Here is a 21,856-nt window from a genome sequence, read left to right as displayed (position 1 = left end):
AGGTAGTCAAAGTCATTCTAGAATTAGCCTATTAAAAAAACTGTCATCCAGAGTCATTCAGCACTACAGCACTCGTCAAAATTCATCCAAAGTTCTAAGTTAATGAAGGTATGAAGTGTGTCTAAATGTATTACAATAGCTCTGCAACACCCAGAATGGCCACTGACAGATTATTTCCTATTCAAATGCAAATTTTCTCTTCAAGCAGCCATGGAAATATTTGTCTCTCTTCCAATATATTAAAAAAACACCGGGAGCACTGTTGAAATTTCAAAACAATTCATTCATCTCAAGCGAGTTTTTTCCCCATTGGGAGTGGATAAATTATAGAATTATCATCTTCAGATGTCCCTGCAGGATTCACAGCAGCGAAGTTTGTATTGGGACAAAGGGCACAGGTTTAGTCGCTTTACCATTTCACAGTATCTGGTTGTGTCTCTGCATTCCGCTGTGGGGGAATAAAAAGAAAAAGGATACACAATAATAAACTCTGTGCCTTACTACAAATATCAATAAATTAGAATTGTTATAATCACACAAGGTATTGATCGTTCACAGAAAGAGTTCAGTCAAAATGAAACTGAGAGCAACAAATTTCATCAAATACCAGGGCGATCGTCATTATTTTAACACCGTGTGAATCACTAGTGAATATCACATGTGAATATCAAAAGATGAATTCACCCACTGAGTGCTTAGTGGGAATGAGGGTTGGGATTCGGAGCTACAGATTGACACTATTGTCTGCAGTTCTGGGGACACTGATGCGCTAGAGAAAGTGTTAACGAAAAGCAAGATAGAACCAAAAGTCCTAGAACCATCTAAGTGGTGAGACAGGTTTAAGGCCTTTTCACAGAAGAAATAGGATAGAAGGAGACATGACCTAGGTCCTCAAAGTGGCTCAAGTGGGCAGGCTGATTGGACAGTTACTTTTAAACTCCTGGCCCAGAATTTTAAGTTTGCTGTGGGGGCACACGGCAGTCCCAACACAGAGCGAAATAGCTCATGACAATGTCAGGAGGGCTTCCCAACCTCATTGCACTACCTCGCGATATTTTGGTTGGCAGGTACACGCAAACTCGGAAGTGCGTCCAACAGCAGCGAAAGGGCTGATGAAGGCCATACAAAATTGTGATCGTTCATAATTTTAGGAGGCCCACACACTTTCATGCTTAGTGTATAAGCCAATCGGACAAGTGGGCTTCACGTTTTTTCTTCATTCTAGATCCAGCGGGATAATAGGGCCAGAAGAAATGGCGAGGCTAGGAGGAAGGAATATCAAACTGAGTAGCGAGTATGTGTATTATAGTTCACTTTTTGATTCATTTTGTTCATTTACATAACCTAGGAGGTTTAAATCTCTGCAGAAGTTTTCTGCAGACGGGCCCCTTCATATTTAGGTCAAACCTCTGCGAGCCTAAGCTTTGCCATGGATATTGTGCGCTCTGCTGGGAGGAACCTCCTCAGATGAGGAGGAGAAGGCAAGGAGGGAGAGGAGGGCTGGTTGTCTGCCCTCAGGACCAAGAGGCACAGCCAGCAGGGGTGGAGGGCCAGCAGGAAGAAGGGTCTGGAGAGGGTGCCAATACCCAGCTGGGAGAGTATACAGCCTGCGATCCAGCTACCTGGATATGACGGAGATACAGTGCCGAAGAAGGCTCCACTTCTCCAGAGAAACAGTCACCTCAACATGTGACGTGATCGGCCCTGAGATAGCCTCAAGCTGTGCCAGTGGCTCTGAAGGTCACAGTTGCCCTGAACTTTTGTGCCTCAGGGTCAGTGGGTGATCTCTGCAGAGTCTCGAAATCTGCTGCGCACAGCTGCATCAATCTGGTCTAAAGGGAAAACACCTTCATTTAGTACAAGACAGACAAGGCCAAACAAGCAGAGTGAGCCTGAAGTTTTGCGGTAAAAGCAGGATTTCCCTGAATTCAGGGAGCCATTGACAGCACACATGCCCATCAGGACACCTGCAGGTGAGCTGGGGGTCTTTGTGAATAGAAAGGAGTTCCACTCTCTGAACGTTCAGATTGTATGTGATTACCAGCACGAGATCCTACAATTTTGTGCCAGGTATCCTGGGAGCTGCCATGAGGTGTACGTCTTGCGTCACCCTCAGGTGCCAAGGCTCCTCATAGTCCCAGCACAGTTGGGTGGCTGGCTGCTGGGGGACGAAGGGTATCCACTCAAAAAGGTGGCTGATGACACCTCTCAGACACCTGTGGAGGAGAGCTACAACCAAAGCCATGCCTCCATAAGGGCCATCAATAGGCCTCCAAATAAAGTTTCATGGTCTGGACTGCTCAGGAGGATATCTGCAATATTCTCAGGAATGTATTTCCCTCAGTGGTTGTCTGCTGTGCCCTTCACAATCTGCCTTTCTCAAGGGGGGAGCAGATGGAGGGTGAAATCAGCAACGTTCTTCCAGAAGCTGCTGAGAATGAATCTAGCGCTGAGCCTGAGGAGAAACCTGATCAGCCCCAGGGTCATGAAGATCCAGCAATGAGGATGCTTTCGGGAGCCAGGGGGGTTCTGATTCAGAGGAGTTTTCAGTACGATTCCAAAGTCAGGAGTCCAAATGATCACTAACAGACAGTTATCTTGTTGCCCGAAGCTCCTGGCAACTTCCTCTACTGTCCCTCCCTCTGAAGTACACGATCCAGCCCAATCAATGTCTTGCACAGAGTCCAGGCCTTTTCCCTAATAATTGCATGCAGCGCACTGAGGCCATTTGACATGATGTCACATTTTAACAGTAATTTGTGACATACATGCACCATGACACACGTGTCAATGAGAAATGATTCACCCGTGAAACTCCTTATGTGATCACGGTGATTTAAATTTCTGTCTCTGAGTGCTACGTCTTGGTTCTTACCCCTCGCTGGCAGCTGTGTTGGAGGCAGGCGGCTGGTTCTGATGTCCCATCAGCCTTGGTGGTTTTGGCGGCTATCCTCTGGTCGCCGGAGCCTGTCAGCGCTCTGACTGGATGGGACAGTCCAGCGCTATGACTGGGCACTCAGTCACTGTGTCTCCTCAGGTGCGGTGGTCACTGACAAAGAGGCTGAGGAGCTGCTGCCAACATTAGGAGCACCTGAGAGGAGCCTCCAGATACATGGAGCTGCGGCTCGCCTGCCAACATGAGGCTGGTTTGAACCTTCCTGCTCACCAGGGATGGACGGGCAGCTGGCAAAGCCATTAGGTCCTCACCATCTCTCACATTGGCAGTCACCCGCTGAGCTCACTGCCAGTGTGTGGACACGCAGGTCTGAACGAATCCTAGAAACCCCTGATTGAGTTCCTGGAGCTACCTCTCCATGAGAGTCGCCGCGCTCTCTATGGAGGAAGTTGTGTGTTCAGAGCTCTGGACTAATGCAATGCTCACACTCTGCATGGACTCCTCCAATACAGAGACCATGGCATGTGGAGCCTCAGGGATCTCCGCCAGATCTTCACGAACATCCTGCTGGACATTCAGCATTTGCCATCTTACAGACAATTCCAGAGGCTCATAATCTGCCTCAGGCTCAGCGTCGTCCTGGTCTCCAGCAATTCTCTGTCCGCAGGCAGCCTGGGGACTCTGCCTCCACCAGCTCCTCAATTGAGTGTGACTTGCCTTTCCCAGTGTGCACTGCCATCCTTCCAGAACACTTATGCCACTAACGTGCCTGTACTTGCGCTGGTGGATGGTGCAGAGGGAGGATGTGACATGGGTGCATCTGGCTGCAGGTCATCCTCGGAGGTCAAGGGAGGGTCCTTGGGGTCCTTCTGGGATCATGAGGATGCTCCATCTAAGGGAGGGGAAACATGTCATTCTCGAACAACGTTAAGAACTCAGAGTACATGCAGTCTGGTAGCTTTTCAGAATGGTCATCTGGCTGAGCAAGGACTTCTGAATGGATGAGCAATGGGGATTAGTGAATTTCACCTGTCAGTCTTGCAACCACCGCCCCACATCCTTCATACCCTCCCCAGTCTCTTCCTTGTCCACTGAGCTCTTACCCTCCTCTGAGACCTCAGACTCTCCATGACCAATGGACCTTGCTCCACACTCATGTTCCTCTGCCGGAGTTAGCACCACCAGCTAAGGGACACCACCACCTGTCCGTCCTCACTCCTGTCATTGGGACTCCTTTTCTCCTGAAAGGACAATAGTGCCTTCAATAGTCGCCCCCTACATGCCAGAAGATTCCATCCTCCTCCCCAAAGTCGCAGGTTTAGGTGCCCATCACATTGCAGCACTTCACCCTTCAGACATGCCAGCCTCCTGTCCAGTCACCTGCAGCTGTAAGGGCACAGGATGATGGGCCACATTAAGCTCAGGGCTTCACAACCGGGAGTCCCAACAAGTGCTGCACACTCAGACACAGCACAGCACTGTACATGGGGACTCAATACTCACCCTGGCAGAGCAACGATGGTCACTGACTCTCTCCCTGCATAGCATCCAGGTCCTTCAGACTACATCACGGCCGCTGACCAGAGATGCTACCTCTGACTGTGCCTTCTTTACCAGGTGTGGAGGCCTCCTCTTTCCTTCTCACAGCAGCAATATCTCCTGTTGGTCACTCCAGTAGAACCTGCAAACAGGCTTCCGAAAAGTGGGAGGCCAATTGGCTTCAGCCATTTCCACCTCATTTGGCTGGGTTCTGGGGCCAGAAGATGTTGCTAATATCCTGGCCATACCATCCTGCACAGCATCTCGCCAGTTATCTGCCCCTTTAAAGATGCCAACAGCTCTCTGCCACAGTTTCTCCGTGCAACGCAGCCTTCGGAAAGCTGCTTTTAAAACCCCGCTCACAGCTGCAATCATTCTAGACCCACCACAGCAGTGCTGAGCCTCTCCCAGCACGAGTTTCACGCTGCTCGGCAGTTAACTGACCAGCCAGCATGTAATCGCTGTCAGGAGTGGATTGTGTACGGGAGCTGAAAATTCAGGCCCTGTTTCCCCAAAAAAACTTTCTATCGATATTTTCCTCAGGAGATTCAGTAAGTGAGGTACAGTGCATGACTTACATGTTCTTTGGGAAGAGCAACCCATTTAACGTTATCATTTTGCACTTCCTGATGTTAGAATTTCTACCTGTTGCTAACTTTTACAGGTGAAACAAACTATTGAACACTTCCATGTCTATAATTTTAAAATGTTTCTTCTCTGTAACAGTTGATGCTCTGTCACTGAGTCCCAGTGACTCATCTCCATTGTTTAGGCTGTACTGAGTCCTAAGTGATCCCCAAAGGTCTCAAACCTCTTATAGGGCTGGATGTTTGGGTTCTGCTGGGGCAGGAATGGAGGTAGATGAGTCCAAAATGCTGGCTTGCCAGTCTCTCACCACTGTTCCTGGTGCCAGCCAAGTTCACCAGGAAAGAGGGAGGATGGCTGAATGATCTTGCCCCATCCATGATGAAGGCCAGTTGAGGTTGTTCAGGAACTCATTAGCAGCTCATCATGGGTGATGTGGATTGATGGGGAAAACCAATTGTCTGGGGCAGACCAGATGAATGGACTCTCCCTAAAAGTTTCTCTCTACGGCAAAGCTTCTAAATTATACCCAGAGCCTAAAAGGAGACAAGGCTACTGTTAGGGACTCTGTGCTCTCGCAAGTCATGGCTGTGAACTCAGATTCTACCGTTTCACCACATGGATAGCCAACAGTTTTCAGGCTTATAATTTGTCAATCACATAAATATTAGATTAAATATGTTTTTTTCTTAAATTTTGGTTTGCTGTTGAACCAGGACTCACATTTTTCGCAGGGGATGATATTGCATCTCTGCCAGTTCACTGGCCTCTGCTTCCAGGAGCAGAATTGTTCTCTCACTTGTTGGTTTGTCTGCAGATGCACACACTCCACCCGCCTGGACTGAAAGCCGTAATTGCCACAGGAAGCGGTGCATGATGTCCAGGAACTACTGCGCCACTGGACAGTACAAAGATCTGAGGTACAGTTCTGTCTGCTGAGTGGCCTAAAAGCAACAAGCAATATTAATAAGAATATTATAAAATAAACAGAATATATTTTCAATTGCATTCTGGGCATTGTCACTCTCTGTATCTTAAGTTCCGCATCATCTGTCTGATTGCAGCTGCCTATTAGAACCAAATTAGGCACAGCATCTGTTCTGCAGTTCTGGGAATCTGACAAACTCTCAAACCTATTTCACACGGGACCTCTCTAGCAACAGAAACACTTTCCTCCTGGTGGTCTGACAGGACTTGAACTAAGACTGAAAAACCAGTGTCCAATCCACTATCCCACCCTCTCTTCCCAAGCTTTAATTCAATATGTTAATGGCACATTTCCAAATCTACTGAGATTAAAATTGATGAGACTCAAATGGAAGAGACCCTAGCCGAAACGTTAACCCTCTCTTTCAGTTACCAACTGATCCATGATGCATTTACAGGATTTTCTGTTTCAATTTCTGATTTTTGTTTCTTTTTACTTAAAAGATTCAATTGCTTCATGTGAACTCTTACATTTGTGGTTTCAGGTTGGAGCCTATAGTGTATGAGTGCTTTAAATCGAAATGGCCAAAATGTTGGACAATTCTATTTAAAGTATACTCAGTATAAGATAACAAATTAGGCACTAAAATACTGTCACAAAGTCTCGTTATAAATTGAAAGGTAAGGTACCTTGTGTTACTGCTGCATTGGTGAGACGGTAACTTGGTTCCATTCTGTGACTGACAGAATACATGACGATGTTGCATCCCCAGCCTCAGCCCCACACACTGGCTAGTGCACTATTCAAAGAAACATTTTAATCCAATGTTATTCCCATCACTCAAATCTTTATTGGATAAAGCAAGAATAACAGACAACATTCTCAACAAGTCCATCTTTTCCATATTGATGAGTTATTATAGTTAATCATCTACTCGTTGATCTACTATAGTTTAAATATAGAAAGTTATAATGAAGGAGGAGAGGGAAGGTGGGGCCTTTGTTTAACATCTCAGCCAAAATTGGCTTCTCCGACAGTGCAGCATTCCCTCAACACTGCCCTGGAGGGTCAGCCTGGATTTTGTACATTTTGATAGGAGGAACAAGGAGGGCACAGGCTCGTTGGAAAATAAGGCTGGAGTTTTCCGGCCCTGTCATGAACTGACCTGCTGCTGGAGGTTTGGTGACCCAGCCAAAAGTCCATTGACTTTCTCTGGGACTGGACGATCCCAGCAGTGGGCAAGGCAGAAAATCCCACCATTAAAAGCCTAAAAGGGACAGAGCAGACAGATCTGGACGCACAGATACACAAATGGCTAAAGGTAGCAACCTCCAGGAAGTAATCCTTATTACTGCTGAGGTTGACGGGAATCTTCTTTAAATATGGAGACTTATACTCAGAGCCCAGCTGCAATTTTAACCTAAGTAATGAGGGGCCAGGGGTAAAGGGTAGCTTCCCTGGCCAGACCCAGGTGCTGGGAGCTAGATTGAAGCCCATTTAAGCTTCAACTTTACATTTTTAAAGGTTTCTTTACGGGCCACGAGCAGCAATTCTCTGAGCCAATTATTAAAGCTATAATTTAAGGCCTGTCCCCTTCTTTTCTCTCTGGTACCCATTCCCACTGCTCTACCTGCCACCCAGCCCCCATCCTAACTCTCCTCAAGTCTCCCTCCTGCTCTCCACAGCCCTCCCCATCCTAACTCTCCTGGGACCCAAGCTCACCCTTCCCCCTCTCCCCAGAATCCCCACCCAAATTCTCCTCAGCCTTCCCACCCCACCCCCCCCCCCACTACTCTCCCCAGCATCCATTTCCACCAACTGCTCCAGCCACCCCCCCACCCTATTGTCCTCGACCATCCCTCCCACTTTCCCTGACCCCCCACTCCTAATGTTCCCAATGCTTCCTTCCCCACTGCCACTCTCTCTGCTCCCTCCCCATCCATGCAAGATCCCATTTCCAGTAAAATCCTTCCAGCCAAAAGTATTAAAGTGGCTGCAAAGTTATAATATCAAACAGCAGTGGAGATCAATATTCACCATATGTTTCAGTCCAAAGGCTCCCTGGTTACTAGGGAATTTTAGGCATGTGATACACAATTACAAGACATTTACATTGTGTGCCCCAGGGAACATTAAGCCAAACTTCGAGTGTGAACGTCTGACTGATGTGACAATTTTCAGAAGCTAGATTTACTAGTTAAGGTCAAAGCACTGCCTGGTTTTACTTAACATTCAGTGAGTAGGAGAGGGTTTAATTGTGTTTTATCGAGTACATTGGTGAACAATCGAGCTCTGGAAGATTATATTAGATTGTACCCGAAACCTGGGCTCCCATATTTTACACATTAGCTTTAGTGTATAAACAACCCAAGGCATTTCCGTTAGAACCTGCAGACTTACAAAGCTATACAAGGGAAAATAGATGCCTTAACTGCGATAGAAGCTGATTAAAGCCATGTGCTTTATGGGAAAATTTCACTTGATTCACTTCCTGTAGTTTTAGTTTGTCAATGCTCTACCCTCTTTGTTACATACAGAGTTGGTTTGTTGAGTTTACTCCTTGATCTGAATGTGAATTACAGACAATGCAACTGATAAGTGATTCCATTGTTATGAGAAAACTAATTGCAAAACTTTCTTTGTTCAAACACAAGTAACCCGTTGCTATGGCCAAGCAGTGCCATTATGAATAACACCATAGCTACTGACAGAGAGTTTGGGATCTTTCTGTGCTGAATGTGTTTCTCCATGTGTGTGAAGGTCCAAGAGTACAGTCTCACTCTGTGTAACTCCAGGTTGGAATTATGACCAGAAGAAATGTTCCCTCATCTTTTGTAATTCACTGAATGGAGGTCACTGTTTTATTATCATTATTAATAAAGGAACCTGTTCAAACCTGGACACAGGCTCAATAGGGGAATTAATATCATGTCTTTGAATCAGAGCCATTCATTGAATTTTTCTATTGTGCAATTATGTGATAGGGAAACAATAATAACACCAAGAGAATAACACTCCCATTTAAACAAGCTCAGCCTCAACTGGGTAATACTCCATTTCATTTCAGTTCGAAAAGCACAGAATGATTAAATTCAGGTTTAATTTTACATATGTCAGTGATTAAATCAATGCAGTTGGGAAAGCAGAAAGAGACATGGATTTAGGTTTAGTTTTAAATTAGTATTTGGGTAACTGCACAAAAATATTGACAGAAACGCCTGAGGGTCTTTTATGATGTTAATATAAAAATTCATGTCAGACAACTGGCATCATAGGAACTCCCACTGTTCAGACAAACAAAGAAACTAGATTTCACTGGTAAACACTGACCAGGTTACTGAAATAATCTAATTAACTGTAATGAGCTATAGACAAAAATAATCATACCCCCCATTATACCAAGAACTGCACATTTTGATGTTTTCTTTCCTTCTTCACAACACAGATGTGAGAAATCAAATAAAGGAGGAGAAGGAGTGGGAAAAGACTGTTAATGTCTCAGTTTCACCCTATTTACTTGGCAGTGCAAATTATTCATTTTCTTCACCAATCATTAGTATTTCTAACACCTCAGAAGATCATAGAATGGTTACAGCACAGAATGAGACCATTCAGAATCAAACACACACGAGGGAGAGGTAATACTGTGGCTGAATTCATGTGAAACTCTGGGAAACTCCATAAACCATTCATGTATGTTCTGTGTGAATTTCAATAACCCACATTATGGTCATCAATAAGTTTTAATACCAAAGGGTAAATTATGGGTCAATGGTTTAGTGTCAGCCATTACTATTGTCAAGTGTATTTGTTTCCCAGAAGCTCCCATCTATCAGTGATCTGAAGTCAAACAGAATCTCTGCCCCAAATTAAGCTCCCTGACCTCAGGAACTCTAACTTCTGATGGGTTGATGTGAATAAATAACATTTCCTAATTCAATACTGCTGCATGCAGAATGATCCAGTTTCTCTGTGGGTGAGTTTCTGATCCAACAATTAGCCTCTTCTCCTCAACTCCTTTTGTTGGTTTGTGCTCTAACTTCATGAACTGCCCAAACTGTCCCTTGTCCCTGTATCATTTTACTTTTTATCTGTGTTTTATTTACTACAAGGAACTAGTTAAATCTGTTAAACTCAGGATTAGTATCAACTCTAGGCTTTCAATTTAGGAATGAACAGGAAATATGAAATTTAGGAGTTAGGAAGCAGATCATTTTATTTAACTTCGCCAGAGGAAAAAAAAAAGTCTCTGTAAGAAATGCTCAATGCTTGTCATCTGAAGCCAGGATTTTGGGTATGGAGACCAGCTCAACCAGCTGGAACTCCAATCCTTCAATGTGCCCAGAGAGAATCATATTAAATGTTAATTGCTAAAAGACAAAAAAATCCCAGAGCCAATAGATGTCCATCTTAACTGTGCAGCTTGATTATTTACATACATTAATCAAACTAGTTCTAGGTCACCAGGAGCAGTAAGGACATTTCTTTACCTTCCCATAAAAAAAATTCAACACCACAGTCATAGAGGTGATGTTCTCATATGTTTTAACTTGGCTCTCTGCAAATAGTCATCACCAACAAATCCCAAAATTGCTCAGTTTATTGTTTTTATTATTCATTCATGGGATGTGAATGTGCCGGCATTTATTGCCCATCCCTAATTGCCCTTGAGAAGGTGTTGGTGAGCTGCCTTCTTGAAACACTTCAGTCTATGTGGTGTAGGTACACCTACAGTGCTGTTAGGGAGGGAGTTCCAGGATTTTGATCCAGTGACAGTGAAGAAACGGCGATATATTTCCAAGTCAGGATGGTGAGTGACTTAGAGGGGAACTTGCAGATGGTGACTTCCCGGCTGCCCTGGTCCTTCTAGATGTAAGGTGCTGTCAAAGGAGCCTTGGTGAATTCCTGCAGTGCATCTTGTAGATGGTACACACTGCTGCTACTGTGCATAGGTGGTGGAGGGAGTGAATGTTTGTGGATGTAATGTCAATCAAGTGGGCTGCTTTGTCCAGGATGGTGTCAAACTTGAGTGTTGTTGGAGTTGCACTCATCCAGGCAAATGGAGAGTATTCCATCACCCTCCTGACTTGTCCACCATCTACAAGGCACAGGTTTTGGAGAGTCAGGAGGTGAGTTACTCACCGCGGGATTCCAACCTTTGACCTGCTCTTGTAGCCACGGTATTTATATGGTTAGTCCAGTTCACTTTCTGGTCAATGTGAATCCCCAGGATGTTGATAGTGGGGGATTCAGTGATGGTAATGCCATTGAACGTAAAGGGGGGATTGTTAAATTCTCTTTTGTTGGAAATAGTCATTGCCTGGCACTTGTGTGGCATGAATGTTACTTGCCACTTGTCCACCCAAGCTTGGATATTGCCCAGGTCTTGCTGCATTTGGACAAGGACTGCTTCAGTATCTGAGGAGTCACGAATGGTGCTGAACATTGTGCAATCATCAGCAAACATCCCCACTTCTGACCTTATGATGGAAGGAAGGTCATTGATGAAGCAGCTGAAAATAGTTGGGCCTAGAACACTACCCTGAGGAGCTCCTGCAGTGATACCCTGGAGCTGAGATGACTGACCTCCAACAACCACAACCATCTTCCTTTGTGCTAGGAATGACTCCAACCAGCGGGGAGTTTTCCACCGATTCCCATTGATTCCAATTTTGCTAGGGCTCCTTGATGCCACACTGTCAAATGCTGCCTTGGTATCAAGGGCAGTCACTCTCATCTCACCTCGGGAGTTCAGCTCTTTTGTCCATGTTTGAACCAAGGCTGTAATGAGGTCAGGAACTGAGTGGCCCTGGCGAAACCCAAACTGGACGTCAGTGAGCAGGTTATTGCTAAGCAAGTGCTGCTTGTTAGCACTGTTGATGACCCATTCCATTACTTCACTGATGATTGAGAGTAGGCTGATGGGGCTGGGTTGGATTTTCCTGCTTTTTGTGTACAGAACATACCTGGGCAATTTTCCACATAGCCATGTAGATGCCAGTGTTGTAGCTGCACTGGAACAGCTTGGCTAGGGGCATGGCAAGTTCTGAAAAACAAGTCTTCGGTACTTTTGCCAGGATATTGACAGGGCCCATAGCCTTTGAAATATCTAGTGCCTTCAGCTGTTTCTTGATATCACGTGGAGTGAATTGAATTGACTGAAGACTGGCATCTGTGGTGCTGGGGACCTCCGGAGGAGGCTGAGATGGATCATCCACTCAGCACTTCTGGCTGAAGATTGTAGCAAATGCTTCAGCCTTATCTTTTGCACTGATATGCTGGGTGCCTCTATCATTGACGATGGGGATATTTGTGGACCCGCCTCCTCCAGTAAGTTGTTTAATTGTCCACCATGACTGGATGTGCAGGACTGCAGAGCTTAGATCTGATCCGTTGGTTATGGGATCACGTAGCTTTATTACTTGCTGCTCATGCTGTTTGGCACACAAGTAGTCCTGTGTTATAGCTTCACCAGGTTGACACCTCATTTTTAGGTGTGCCTGGTGCTGCTCCTGGCATGCTGTCCTGCACACTTCATTGAACCAGGGTTGATTCCCTGGCTTGATGGTAATGATAGAGTGAGGGATATGCCAGGCCATGAGGTTACAGATTGTGTTTGAGTACAATTCTGCTGCTGCTGATGGCCCACAGCACCTCATGGATGCCCAGTCTTGAGTTGCTAGATCTGTTTGAAATCTATCCCATTTAGCATGGTGGTAGTGCCACACAACACGATGGAGGGTATCCTCAAATGTGGAGGCAGGACTTCACCTCCACAATGACTGTGGATCGTCACTCCTACCGATACTGTCATGGACAGATGCATCTACTGCAGTCAGGTTGGTGAGGATGAGGTCAAGTATGTCTTTCCCTCTTGTTGGTTCTCTCACCACCTGCCGCAGACCCAGTCTAGTAGCTATATCCTTTAGGATTCAGCCAGTAGTGGTGCTACTGAGCCACTCTTGGTGATGGACATTGAAGTCCCCCATCCAGAGTACATTCTGCACCCTTGCCACCCTCACTTTTCCCTCCTAGGTGTGTTCAACATGAAGGAGCACTGATTCATCAGCTGAGGGAGGGCAGTATGTGGTAATCAGGAGGACGTTTCCTTGCCAATGTTTGACCTGATGCTATGAGACTTCAAGGGGTCCAGATTTGATGTTGAGGATTCCCAGGGCAACTCCCTCCGGACTGTATACCACTGTGCCGCCCGACGGGTCTGTCGTGCAGTGCGACAGGCCATATCCAGGGATGGTGGTGGTGGTGTCTGGGACATTATCGGTAAGATCTGATTCCATGAGGATGACTAGTCTGTGAGACTAGTCAATTTTGGCACTAGCCCCCAGATGGAGGACTTTGCAGGGTTGACAGGCATGAGATTGCTGTTGTCATTTCCGGTGCCTATGCCATGACTCTGTAGCAGTTTGATACAACTGAATGGCTTGCTAGGCCATTTCAGAGGCATTTAGGAGTCAACCACATGCTGTGGGTTTGGAGTCACATGTAGGCCAGATCAGGTAAGGATGGCAGATTTCCTTCCCTGAAGGACCTTAGTGAACCAGATGGGTTTTACAACAATCGGCAATGTTTCATGGTCATCAATAGACTTTTAATTCCAAATTTTTATTGAATTCAAATTCCACCAACTGGGATTCAAACCAAGTCCCCAGAGCATTACTCTGAGTCTCTGGATTACTCGTCCAGCCACAATACCATCGCCTCCCTGTATTCTCCAATTCTGGTGGATCCCTGCCGCAGGTTTGGTGTGGACCCACTGGCAATGGGGATACCTTCTTCAAGTGATCAAGGGGTAGAGCTTGCTGCCGTGTCTCTGAAATGGCTTTGCTGATACAGGATAGACAAACAAGCTCTCTGGGGGGGAATGGGAGGAGAACAGACTCAGGCCCTGACAGTGTCTCACCCTGAGGCAGACAAACATTTCGAATGGAGGAGCCACATCCCCTCGTTGCCAAAGGTCTGCTGCTCAAAGTGCCGGTGCCTGACCCTCTCAATATTGGGTGTGCTCCCAGCGTTTAGATAATGATGACAGTGAGCTCACACAAGCTACAAAGTTTGTTAAATGACCCAATAATAAAACACTTGTGATAACATTTCACATTTTCAGGGCAAGTTTCGGAACCAGATTGATATAAAATGAATGAACGCTATTTCCAATGGAACAGAGATATCACTGTTAACATTATTTTTCACAATTGATACAAACCTGTCCCCAATTTGAAGTGAACCATTCTGAACATGGCTGCCTGTTACAGGTCTGGGAATCCACTGGTTTCTTTCCTGACTGAGCACAGAAGCCGGGTGACAGATCGAGAAGTATTCCAGCTGCTGTCACCTTCTGACAACTGACCAGACGCCTCTGAGTCCCTCCCCCGCAGTACTGAGGACAAGGGGACCAACTGCTCACAATCCACCTAGAGAAAGTCATTGCAAGAGACAACCTTTTTCATTGAATGCAAGATATGTCATAAAACACAGCCCCTGTTTAAATCTCTGTCATCCTCCTAACGCCTCCCCATTCCCCCTTGCACCAATTTACACTCTGATCCCAATTTCTCTCAGCCAGGAGAACAATAAATTATTCACCCCCAAACTCTCTGCATTTGCTCCCATATCCAATCTTCATAAATCACAGATTAACTTACTAAATGACAGTTTCTTCGGAGTTCAACTCCTCGCCAAATGTGACCACTTATCAAGGAATCCAATTGAAAATGTACATATCCACCAAATTGAAGCAAATTACCTGGACTGAGGTTGCGCTCAGACCTGAGCTTATCATCTTGTGGCTATTGAGCTACGTTCACTTCACCACAACAGGTCTGACAGCATCTGCGGAGAGGAATACAGTTAACATTTTGTGTCCGAATGACTCTTCATCAGGACTAAGTAAAAATAAAAAAGAGGTGAAATAAGTTTCACCTCTTTCTTATTTTTCCTTAGTTCTGATGAAGAGTCATTCGGACTCGAAACATTAACTGTGTTGCTCTCTGCTGATGCTGTCAGGCCTGCTGAGTTTTTCCAGGTATTTTTGTTGTTGTTTTGGATTTCCAGCAACTGCAGTTTTTTGCTTTTTTTCACTTCACCTCAACTTTTCTCCCTCCTTCTCGAAGGTACTAACCCCAGCTGGATAATAAATTGTGGCAGGTTATTCTGCACACTACGTAAACATGCTTATCCAGTGATCGGGTGATATAATTGATTACTTTTGACGTAGAATGTGAAATATTCATTTTGTATGACTGAGCCCTGAATTTATATTGAACTTGTGATGCCATTTGACCATAAGTCACCTGAAAATTCCCACACAGAGAATTAAGTATGAAAATTCACTTGATCTAACCCTCAAACCAATAGCAAGCCTTTCCTGGACTAGGCTGAAACAAACACTGATATTAAAGCAATAAAGACAATTAAATGTTAAGAGAGGTGGTATTAACACGTACTCTAAACTATTCAATACAGATCCTTCTTTGGTTCCTTCTCCCATTCTCATCATATCTTTGCAGTTACTCTATGCAATCTAACCTAATTTTCTATACTGAAGAGTCAGTTCCAAGCCCGAGGTTCCCCCATGTACACACATAAAAAACTCTGACCTATTTTTCTAAAGCAGAGCTTACTTCTACCTTTAATTTTAACTCACTCTCACTTTCAACCCTGCCCCCTGGTGCACACAATTCAGTTTGGAGAGACAACCACTTAAAACAGGAGGCTGTTCTGATTGGTTTGAAGGGTGTTTTTCTGCAGCCAATTGTAAGACTGAAGAGTGAAGTGTGACCTATTGCATCATTGACCCATTCAGACCCAGCTAATTCGAGAAGGGTCATTCATGACCGAGTATTTTGTCAACAGACTCAGTGCACCTGGACAGGAGAACCCTCCTGTAGTCAGCTAAGGATTAACTTCATTTACAATTCTATAGCTACAATTGTTATCAGTTAGTGAATATGTTAAAGTTCACTGTATTATTGAAAACTACCTTACATCAGAGTGCACCATATTGTAACTAATAAAAGACTATTGTATATAACCCCCACCATAATTCCACCTTTGTGTATTGTTGCTGCAGGGCAGCCTTTTTTAAAGTTGGGGGGCTCAGGATCGACTTTTCCCCTGGGAAACCCCATAGGATAATTCATTCCCTACATTATATCCCAGCATATGGACCAATTACAATGTTTTAATACCAGAACACACACAAAAAAAAGCACATTGATTAGTTTCCAAAGTTATACAGAGAAATAAGTTTAGCTGCTATCAGGAGCAATAATTATCATGAAGCTCAGATATTCAGATTGTTTACTCACCGAGGAGGACAATCCCTTACGTTACAAGCAACCACACGGATATCTGGTTGAGGCTTGCTCTTGCAGTGACACTTGTCAACTTCAATGCTGTTGTCCCTCAGACACTTTAACTTCGGAAACTGCAAACCTTTATTCCCACATGGTGCTGAGCATGGAATGAGCTCACCAATCAACCACGCGTACTCTAACACAGAGACAAAGGAACTGAAATTGTCTCGATAATTCAACCTATTTCAACATTTAACAGAACAATGAATATTCTCTGTACTGCTTCTAGAATTCTTCACTATTTTCACTTAACATCAAGTGTTCTTGCAAAGTTTCTGATGTTACTTGATCATTTTATTCCTGTTATTAGACTATAATAAATACTAAAATCTTTCAAAGAGCTTTGGTAGAGGTCACGGGTTTGGAACGTGCTGTTGAAAGAGGCTTGGTGAGTTCCTGCAGTGCATCTTGTAGATGGTACACACTGCTGCTACTGTGTATCGGTGGTGGAGGGAGTGAATGTTCAAGATGGTGGAAGGGGTGCCAATAAAGCGAGATGCTTTGTCCTGGATGGTGTCAAACTTCTTGAGAGTTGTGGGAGCTGCACTCATCCAGGCAAGTAGGAAGTATTCCATCACACTCCTGACTTGTGCCTTGTAGATGGTGGACAGACTTTGGTGAGTCAGGAGGTGAGTTACTCACCACAGAATTCCCAGCATCTGACCTGTTCTTGTAGCCACAGTATTTATATGGCTGGTTGTATTAAGTTTCTGGTTAATAGTAACAGTCAGGATGTTGATGGTGGGGGATTCAATGCTGTTGAATGTCAAGGGGAAATGGTTAGATTCTCTCGTGTTGGAGATGGTCATTGCCTGGCACTCGTATGATGGGAATGTTACTTGCCACTTATCTGCCTAAGCCTGAATGTTGTCCAGGTCCTGCTGCATGTGGATATGGACTGCTTCAGTATCTGAGGAGTTGTAAATGGTATTGAACACTAATTTTTCTCTAACAAATTACTCATTTAGTTTATCAGTTCACACACTTTGGAGCTGCAAAAATAGGTCAAAGGTGACATGATTATGTCATAATTGACCTTTGCCATTCGGCAATGACAATGTCGATGTTTGGTAATTACTGTCCGCTCATACACCTTTCCCCATCTTTCACCATCATAACATATTCCATCTGTTATGAAAAGACAACATTTTTGTGTTTTCTAAAATTCCCACAATCTTTCTTAATTCTTTGGCAAGGGACAGATGGAACATATCCCTGGGGTCTTTTAGGGAATGTGCTGCAAATCCAATTCTTGCCTATCCAGTGGGAGGGCAGCACCACATTAACAACTGTTGTCACTATCATTTTATATAAGAAACATACCTGCTATCTCCAGTGTAAGCATCAGTGTGATATTGCCAGCTTCATTCCGAGCTACACAGCTGTAATTACCTCGATATCCCTTTGTGACTGTTAGGATTTGAAGAATCTGTTGTGAAGCTAAGATCTGATGTTTCTCTCCTAACCCTGTGCTTATGATTTTGCCATTATGCAGCCAGCTGATGCTGGGTTTTGGATGGCCTTTAACAGGACAGCCTGGAATGGGAAAGGAAGATTATCAAAACTAATAGCTTGGAAAATGTAAAAGCTGGTGTTGTCCAATTATGTTTCAGTCTCCTTAATTCCCATTCCTGTGCAGCCAATCAAAATCTTTCACTCCCCAGAGTTGTTACTTCTCAAACTTCTTGGTTACATCAAAGAGACTGGGACATGAAGTGGATCTAAACCAATCAAAATGAACCATTTACCAATTAATTGTTGCTATCTCATGTGTACTGACAAATCCTTCAATCAGCAAAAATGTCCAAAACTTTGGTATGAAACTGAATTTACGATCTTAGCAGGATAAAATGTTCCATTTGGAGCTACAGTTTGATCTATAAATATAGGAATATTCTTATAATTTATAAGAATTTAGAAGGCTGGATTTGCACCTTATCCTTTCACTCTTAAGTTTCAATACAGAAATTTGGAAAAGCTTGGAATGAGGAGAGGCCATTCAGATTAATTGGTGCTGGAGTTGTTAGTAAGCTGATACATGTGTATAATTACCCCTGCTTAAAAACTGCTTATCACATTGTGTCAGGGAGCATATTGTTTGTGTGCTGGTGTCTTACTGTTGCAATGACAGGGAGTTCAACTTCAGGATTCTCCAGGAGTTTCCCAGAATGGAATGCGAATCTCACAGGCCTTGGTACTGGTAACCTGAACATAGAGTTTGCAGCTTTTGGTGCACAACTGTAGTGGATAGGTCACGCTGATAGTGCGCACCAATCACACCAGTTGTATGTGCTGGTAACTCACACCGGTAGTGTGGGCCAGTGTAAGTACTTTCATTGCCTGCTCACCAATGACCTCTTGGTTGTCAGAACTTCTTGCACAATAGCTGTTGCTGCAAAACTACAAGCAAATCTACTTAACTACAATGGATCCAAACTTTACAAGGTTCAAGTAATAATCTTTGCAGGTATCACTTAATTAGATTTCATGCAATCGAAGGTCACATGATTAACCCTCCTGGAATATCTCCTATCAGAGCTACTGCCACCTTGGGACCAGTTCATATTTACTCCCTCAGTTATGGGCCAGTTAGTTTAATTCAAATCAGATCCAAAGTCACTTGAACTTGCAGATTTAAAATAGAAACCACCAGCAAAGGAATCGGATTTACAATTGGGAGGAATAGGAATCAACAAAGGGAATCTCTATATGTTGATTTGCAGTGTTCAAACTACAAACAGAATATGCTCCACATTGACAGAAACAGAAATACCTGGAACTCAGCAGATCTGGCAGCATCGGTGGAGAGGAGCACAGTTGACATTTCGAATCCTCATGACTCTTCAATGCTCCACATTGCTTTGCTTGCTGCTCAGTGCCAGCGATAAAAATTGTTTGTGCTTTTGCACAAAGATGCAATTCTGGCCTATTTGTCCACATTGTTGAGCCTTTGTGGGCGCCCATGAAGACAAAGATTAGCCCCGCCACCTCACTAACAGGAGATCTTAACATTCCTTATTCCAGATAGGGTAAGGTGTCTCAAAAATTTGAGCAATAGGTGAAGCTAGCTGTTTCACGCTGCTGCTATACAATAGCAACACGAGTGTATTCACCACTAACAGGATGCTGCCGGTGATCCTAAAAGACATTCTGCCTATGTGGGGCCAAATCGTCCCAGATTTGCACTAAGTGCAGTAGTGGCTGGGAAAAATGATGTTTTACCCATTGGCCACACAGCGACTGCCCATGCCATATCATTCCAAACCTGCTGCATTAATTATGCATTCCCAGGGACCATGACATTTCCATGGTGGGCAGGCTCAAATTTGCCCGCCATGCCATCACCTCGCCGCTTTATCACACCAAGTGCCATATTGAAAGTGCAGCCATGTGCGCACCTCTCAGTGCTTCCAGCCCAGGGCTGCTGCACAGAAGACAAGATGGCCCCAAAAGGCAAAAAGACTGCAGCCCCCCCACTTCAGTGATGTGTCCCTCGAGCGCCTTTTGAATGCCATGGAGGCCTGCCAGGATGTCCTTTCCCCCCTCTCTGGCCACAGGAGGGCAGCAGCATTACCATTCCAGCATGGTGGCAGTGGTAGTCAGTGCCAATGGCCTGCAAAAGACAGCCACCCAGTGTCACTACAGGATGAATGGTCTCATCCGTTCTGTCAGGGTAAGTCACTCTTCTCATCACTCTCAGCTCACACACTCACAAACCCATCACACATTTACAGGGATCTCACACTCAAGGGCCAACACCACTAACTCTCACACACACCCTCACATCTCCATCAGGCTCATATCCTCTGGAGCTCATGTCCTCATCCCGTCCATGACTCCATTTACCACACAAACATTCCACTTAGTGCCATGTGTCCTGCTCACACTCTCCCCATCTGTTTCCATGCAGGAGAAGCTGGCTCACAACAGCAGGGAGAGGCCCCAGATGGAGGTGGAGTGGTCCACATTAGGCCCCTCACTCACTTTGAGGAGCGGCCATCACGCTGACTGGACCATCCCTGCGGTGACAGCGAGGTCGCTCTCTCAATGCAACTGCGAGTGCTCTCCCTCCTGCTTTTGACTCTGCTGCCGAGCACTAATTATTTCTACTTCAGTTCACAGGGAGCTCAGGCAAGTGACCGACACCCTCAGCAAGCCAGTCCCTCAGCTCCATCCAGGTCCTCACCTCCCGCCAAGAGGACACCTCCCCTGTTGAAGAGCTGGAAATAAGCAGCCTGGAAGACCCGTCACAGTGCTTAGCCACACCCTCCACCAGCGCAGAGACACACACCTCAGTGAGACCTGCATCTAGAGCATGGGTTCACAATTCCTGGTGAACTCCTGCAGTGCATCAGTGTGGTACACACTGTTGCCACTGTGCGTTGGTGGTGGGGGGAGTGAATGTTGTGGATGTGGTGCCAATCAAGCGGGCTGCTTTACCCTGGATGGTTTCAAGCTTCTTGAGAATTGTGGGAGTTGCACTCATTCAGGTAAGTGGAGGCTATTCCATCACACTCCTGACTTGTGCTTTGTAGATGTTGGACGGCTTTGGGGAGTCAGGAGGTGAGTTACTCACCACAGGATTCCTAGCCTCTGACCTGCTTTTGTAGCCACAGTATTTATATGACTAGTCCAGTTCAGTTTCTGGTCAATGGTAACCCCCAGGATGTTAATAGTGGGGGATTCAGTGATGGCCATTGAACATCAAGATGAGATGATTAGATTCTCTCTTGTTGGAGATGGTCATTCCCTGGCACTTGTGAGGTGCAAATGTAGTTCACACTACACATCAGCCCAAGCCTGGATATTGTCCAGGTCTTGCTGCATTTGGACGTGGACTGCTTCAGTATCTGAAGAGTTGCAAATGGTGCAGAACATTGTTCAATCATCAGTGAACATCCCCACTTCTGACATTATGATGGAAGGAAGGTCATTGATGAAGCAGCTAAAGATGGTTGGGCCTAGGACACTACCCTGAGGAAATCCTGCAGTGACATCCTGGAGCTGAAATGATTGACCTCCAGCCACAACCATCTTCCTTTGTACTAGGTATGACTCCAGCAGTAGAGAATTTTCCCCCGATTCCCATGATTCCAGTTTTACTAGGGCTCCTTGATGCCACACGGTCAAATGATAGCCAAGCTGTTCCAGTGCAGCTACAACACTGGCGTCTACATAGTAATATGCAAAACTGCCCAGGTATGTCCTGTCCACAAAAAGCAAGGCAAATTCAACCCAGCCAATTACCACCCCATCAGTCTGCTCTTGATGATCAGCAAAGTGATGGAAGGGGTCATCAACAGTGCTATCAAACAACACTTACTTAGTAATAACCTGCTCACCTCACTGATGCTCAGTTTGGGTTCCGCCAGGGCCACTCAACTCCTGACTTCATTACAGCCTTGGTTCAAACATGGACAAAAGAGCTGAACTCCCAAGGTGAGGTGAGACTGACTGCCCTTGACATCAAGGCAGCAGGGTCCGGCTAGTTCTGGAGCACAAGTCTTCAGTACAATTGCTGGAATATTGTCA

The 21,856-nt window shown here is 45.1% G+C and overlaps 1 protein-coding gene across 1 annotated transcript in view; it reads right to left on the bottom strand.

Annotated features, from left to right (window-relative positions):
• Window positions 1-341: 341 nt before the first annotated feature.
• The window catches only part of LOC121276782 (ADAMTS-like protein 1), a 128,350-nt gene continuing 106,835 nt past the window's right edge, over window positions 342-21,856 (bottom strand). The window contains exons 9-15 of the mRNA XM_041185327.1: window positions 17,648-17,860; window positions 17,310-17,316; window positions 16,277-16,504; window positions 14,173-14,380; window positions 6,638-6,747; window positions 5,744-5,964; window positions 342-448 (exon numbers count right to left, since the gene is read on the bottom strand). Coding sequence (XP_041041261.1) covers window positions 342-448; window positions 5,744-5,964; window positions 6,638-6,747; window positions 14,173-14,380; window positions 16,277-16,504; window positions 17,310-17,316; window positions 17,648-17,860 — 1,094 coding nt within the window. The remainder of the gene's footprint in view (window positions 449-5,743; window positions 5,965-6,637; window positions 6,748-14,172; window positions 14,381-16,276; window positions 16,505-17,309; window positions 17,317-17,647; window positions 17,861-21,856) is intronic.

This window comes from Carcharodon carcharias, chromosome 4 (assembly GCF_017639515.1).
Source record: "Carcharodon carcharias isolate sCarCar2 chromosome 4, sCarCar2.pri, whole genome shotgun sequence".
In the NCBI taxonomy this organism is placed as follows: domain Eukaryota; kingdom Metazoa; phylum Chordata; class Chondrichthyes; order Lamniformes; family Lamnidae; genus Carcharodon; species Carcharodon carcharias.
Note: the sequence above shows the minus strand (reverse complement) of the source record. Positions and strands in the feature narration are given on the sequence as shown.